General features: G+C 27.5%; 1 protein-coding gene across 4 annotated transcripts in view; it reads left to right on the forward strand.

Annotated features, from left to right (window-relative positions):
* The window catches only part of LOC106682909 (CAP-Gly domain-containing linker protein 1), a 457329-nt gene that overhangs the window by 33721 nt on the left and 418864 nt on the right, over positions 1-4744 (forward strand). The window contains exon 1 of one of the 4 annotated variants that reach the window (XM_067049829.1): positions 3812-4053. The exons of the other annotated variants lie outside the window; for them this stretch is intronic. Within the exon in view, the coding sequence (XP_066905930.1) occupies positions 4042-4053 (12 nt within the window). The 5' untranslated portion in view covers positions 3812-4041. Of the gene's footprint in view, positions 1-3811; positions 4054-4744 lie in introns of those variants that run through there. 4 annotated transcript variants of the gene reach the window in all.

The following is a 4744-nucleotide window of genomic DNA, read 5'->3' on the forward strand; positions in this document are numbered from 1 at the left end:
TAAGAATATTTATTTCACTTATGTGTTTATTCAGTATGTCTATATATATTTAAGTATTATACAATTTCTAGCTTAATCATTGTATTTAATTTTCGTTTTTATTGTAAAAAAATTATTTCTACATTTTCTCATTACAAATATATTTTTTCTTACATCGACGTTTCGAGACACTCCTCCCGCCTTGAAGACAATCCATCTGAAATTGTACCATTCTATACAATATACATTGCATATATTTTTTTATAAAATTTATAAAAAAAAATTTTCAAAATACCATCCTATACTAATCACGTTGGGGGAGGGGGTCAAGTTTTAATTTCGTGGGATCGCCACAGAAATAAAAGTCGACCCCCCAGGCCGGATTAGATCTGGCGCCGCTGCAGTTAATTCGCTCAGCTGCAGACAGCGCTCACATATGCATATTAAATACTTCGTCATAATTTAGTTAATTTGTAATGTATATATTTGTTTTATAATATCTCTAACTTAATCTCTTTAATGCTTAATCCTCTCTATTACTTTTATGTTATTGCCTCCTTATGGATCATCCTTGTTTTTTTAATACCATTATTAATTTATATTTATTTTATTTTTTAGGACTATGTAAATTGAAGAGTATTTAAAACATACACAGAATTGAAGTATTATATATTTAATAATATGAAAGGAGAAACATATCAATGTAATTAGTTATAAATGTATTATAATGCGCCATAAACTTTATTTAACTAAATAATATTTAAATGCGCGATTATTAATAATTATTATTTCTCATGCAAGTTTCTAAAAATTATAAATGAAAACAATAAAAAAAAAAAAAATGATAAATTTCACGAATATTCGTGATTCGAAACCATTAATCATCCAGGATTGACGTTCGAAGAAGTGAAAGTGTGGTTATAAGAAAAGAAGGCTATCTCTGAAGAATAACAGTTAAGATCGACAAAAGGATTAATAATTGAAGGATGAAATTATACACTTTCAAATTTTCGAAATTATATAGAAATTCTGTTGTTTTTTATTGTGTCCTAGATAGTAAGGTTGAATTTTTTTATTTTAATTCCATAAACAATTAAACTTAAATAATTTCACTTAATTAAATGTCATCTCTGCTCAGGAAAAGTAACTGCACTTTGTAAATTCCATTAATTCCATGGCGTAGTCATAGGCTATAGCTAGACTATAACCCTTTAGCTGGACACATATCAACACACTGGACACTTATAATGCCACAAGGCAACCAATGGGAGACGACACAGTATAGTATTTATATAATACATTTCATGTATTATATATGTATGAGGTACTAATTTTTATTTTAATGAATGGTACGAGTAAATTACTGCAACAATTTGTATTGTTTGTCGGACCAAATTCATATTTCTATTTACTGGGTGTTATAAGTTGAAATAACTTCCATCTTGGGATGGCAAGTTGTCTTTGTTCTTTTGGATCAAAACCCGTTGTCATTGCAGATAATTGAGCGATTATCTCCGTTGGTGAAGGTAATTTAATGTCCCTCTCGCCTCTGCCTTCCATTCCTTGTTGGTAGAAGTTTCGGTACAATTGGAACGAGGTGCGTTTGCAATGTCAGGGAAATTAGAGTCGAATTATGGTGTTATAAGTAAATACGGGAATGCGCCGACCCAAATCAGGCTATTCACGATTTTATAATGCATTTATTCAATTCCTTCTGATGAAATATATATATATAATATTAAAAATAATTTAGTTTTTATTTAATATTCTGAGATATTATTATTTTAATTCCATAATTTTATATATTATAATTTTATAGAATTATTATTTTATTTTTTATTGTCCAACGCTCCGGCACCCAGGTCATTACCAGGAACTATTAAAATTGATTTATCCAGGTTTTAATTTTTGTTTCTTTTATGGACTACAATGCTCAAGCCGATCTATACGATTTTATACTTTTATTTAATTCAATTTAACTATTTAGCAATTTGCTAATTTATCATCACATTCTTATCACCAAACCTATCTTTATAATAGTGTGATAATAAATTAGCAAATTGTAAAATAGATAAATTGAATGAACAACGAGAATAAAAGTTTATGAATCGACTTGGGTATAATAGTCAGCAATTGACAAAAATGAAAACATGGGTAAGTGATTTTTAAAAGACTCCTGATAATGGACTGAAGGACGAAAGGTGAAGAAGAATAAAGATAGTAAGAGAGAAGGATTAACAGAAAATTGTGAATAAACAAATATCTAATTATTTAAATCATTGAATATATCTAAAATGATTTTAAGATAAACAAATTAATGCTCCTAAAAAAAAAATATTGTATTCCTTGAAAACTTCTTATAGATACTACAGGTGGCCTTGTTGTATACAATAAAAATAAGACTATAGTGTGTTCTTAATTAAAACAGTTAATTGTATTTTAAAATTATATTATTAAAACTATTTTATTTATATTCTAATTTTATATTATTTGAATAAAATGACATGGTAGGCTGATAAAAAAAAGTACTGGCACTTATCCCGGTTAGCTACTAATTCATCCCCTTTCCATAGTATGTGAAGACTGTCAGCCTACTGGAGACAACACTGGTTTACAGAGGTGAGCGAACTCTCTGTCTCAGCCCTACGTCTGACATAGCTCCTAGTTTTTCTAGATTGAATGTTAGGTGCAGAACTGAATACATTATACTGTAAAAAATCGTAATTACAAAATAGCCTACAACTAGCCTCGGAAAATCTACTGCCTTAACATATCGAGGTCCTTACTAATTTTTATAAAGTTATAAAAATAAGTACGTACTCCATGTTGGTTAGTAGCCCAAAAGAGGTTTAGAGCCAATCCAAAAAATAAAATAATGGATGTCCTTTAATATAACATACTTGTTTCTTTATTGTATAGATTGTCTTTCATTCATTATTTTTTTCAGTATTTTTTTGCGGCATAGCTTTTATGATCACATTTTCAAGATTATCCTCCATTAAAACTTTATTTTACTATTTATTAGCAATATATTAAATATGAGCGTAATTTTACTAGATCAAAATTTATGGTAAACATCGTCTTCAATGTTTGATTGGCTGTAATAGAGATAATAAAAAATAAAAGTTATTACTAAATAAATAAAAGAATTAGAACTTAATTTAATAATATAAGTATTTAAATAAATAAAAGGTAATTAAAACATTATACGATGGTTTATTACTTAAATTAATTATTTATTATATAAGCAAATAACAAGTATGAAAAAACTAATTCAGAATCATTATACTAAACCTAAAAAAAGATTCGATAAATTGAATTATCGTTTAATGCCTGTGATTGGGACCAACTATAAGATAAGTTAAGTAGCATTGATGAAAAGGTGTTGACGGAGGTTTCTTCTAAGATTTTATGGATTTTATTAGATTTTCTATGGATTCTAAATGTTAATGAACGTTGATTATTTTTTTTCTATTTGTAGCGAATTTAATAATGGATGGACTTAAATCTTTAACAAATCTTGGATTATATTGTTATTTATTTACTAAGATGCACGCTGTCGTCCTTCGAGTATTGATTTATCTCAGTCAGATACTAAAGAAACATTGTGACGCCACTATTTATTGTGTTTAGTGCTCAATAAAGTACACAGAACAATGCTTATATACTTTTTAATATCCTCACCGTTTGTAAAAGTAGATATGAAATATTCGACTAATTACAGAATCACTTTTCTCATATCTTATCTAAGAATTTTTGGTTTTTGCAGCAAACTTTGTTATCTTTGAAGAATGCAGTTATCTCTCAGTCATTGTGTTTGCAGAGTTATAGTGGGTTATGTTGTTTTAACTAACGTGGGAAGATGATTTGTTGTCTTTGGAGCCCTTGCGAGCCGAAAATGGCAGGGGAAAGAAAGGATACTTTTATAGGACGATAAAACAACTTGTTTCTCGGAGACGTGAGTGCGTGAAGGTTTTAGGCGGAGGACATTTTTTATGTGATCGCTGTAAAATGATTTAGCTGACTAAGGAAGCGCCTTCTTAACTTGTTAATAGGAAATCAATGGAAAACCAGGTGATTATTTATTGTTTCTTATGTCAACCTGAACATTATATCTTCCTTTTTAAAGATACTTAAGCTTATTCTTTTTTTTCGTTTTAAACTAGTTGAAGGCCCAGTCAGGGTGTTGCTAATTTTAAAAAAAAATTCTTGGTAATTCTACATAAAATTATTTAGGATTTTTTTTTTTTTATATAAGGCTTAAAAGATTTCTTAAGTAACAAATATTTTTTTTTTGTACACCGAATATAAAAATATTTTTACGATTATAGGACACTTAAAAGTCCAAAAAAACGTAGTCACTTCAAATAAAGTAGGTCAATAAAAAATTTTATGTGTAAAACAAATCCATATTTTATTTAAGCATATTTATTTGAACGTAATAATTAACATTCAAATATATTCACTGACAACATATATACTTGTATATATGTTTAATACAATTATAAATATCAATAAATAAATTACAAAAAATACATTAAATTGCCTCTAGAATCTAGAATATATATATATTTTTTGATTGTTGGAAAGAATTAGTAGGAGAAATTTTTGGACCAAATAATAAATTATTTGAGGTAAAAACTGTTATTTATATATTTTTCTCCGAAACGTTAAAAAGATATAAAAGATTTTTTTTTTTAATATTTCTAAGAAAACCAATGTATTTTTCTTATAAGTGGAAAAAAAGTTCATTTTTAAAATCTTT

This window comes from Halyomorpha halys, unplaced genomic scaffold (genome assembly GCF_000696795.3).
Source record: "Halyomorpha halys isolate HHAL.00 unplaced genomic scaffold, Hhal_1.1 Scaffold450.1, whole genome shotgun sequence".
NCBI classification, from domain to species: Eukaryota; Metazoa; Arthropoda; class Insecta; order Hemiptera; family Pentatomidae; genus Halyomorpha; species Halyomorpha halys.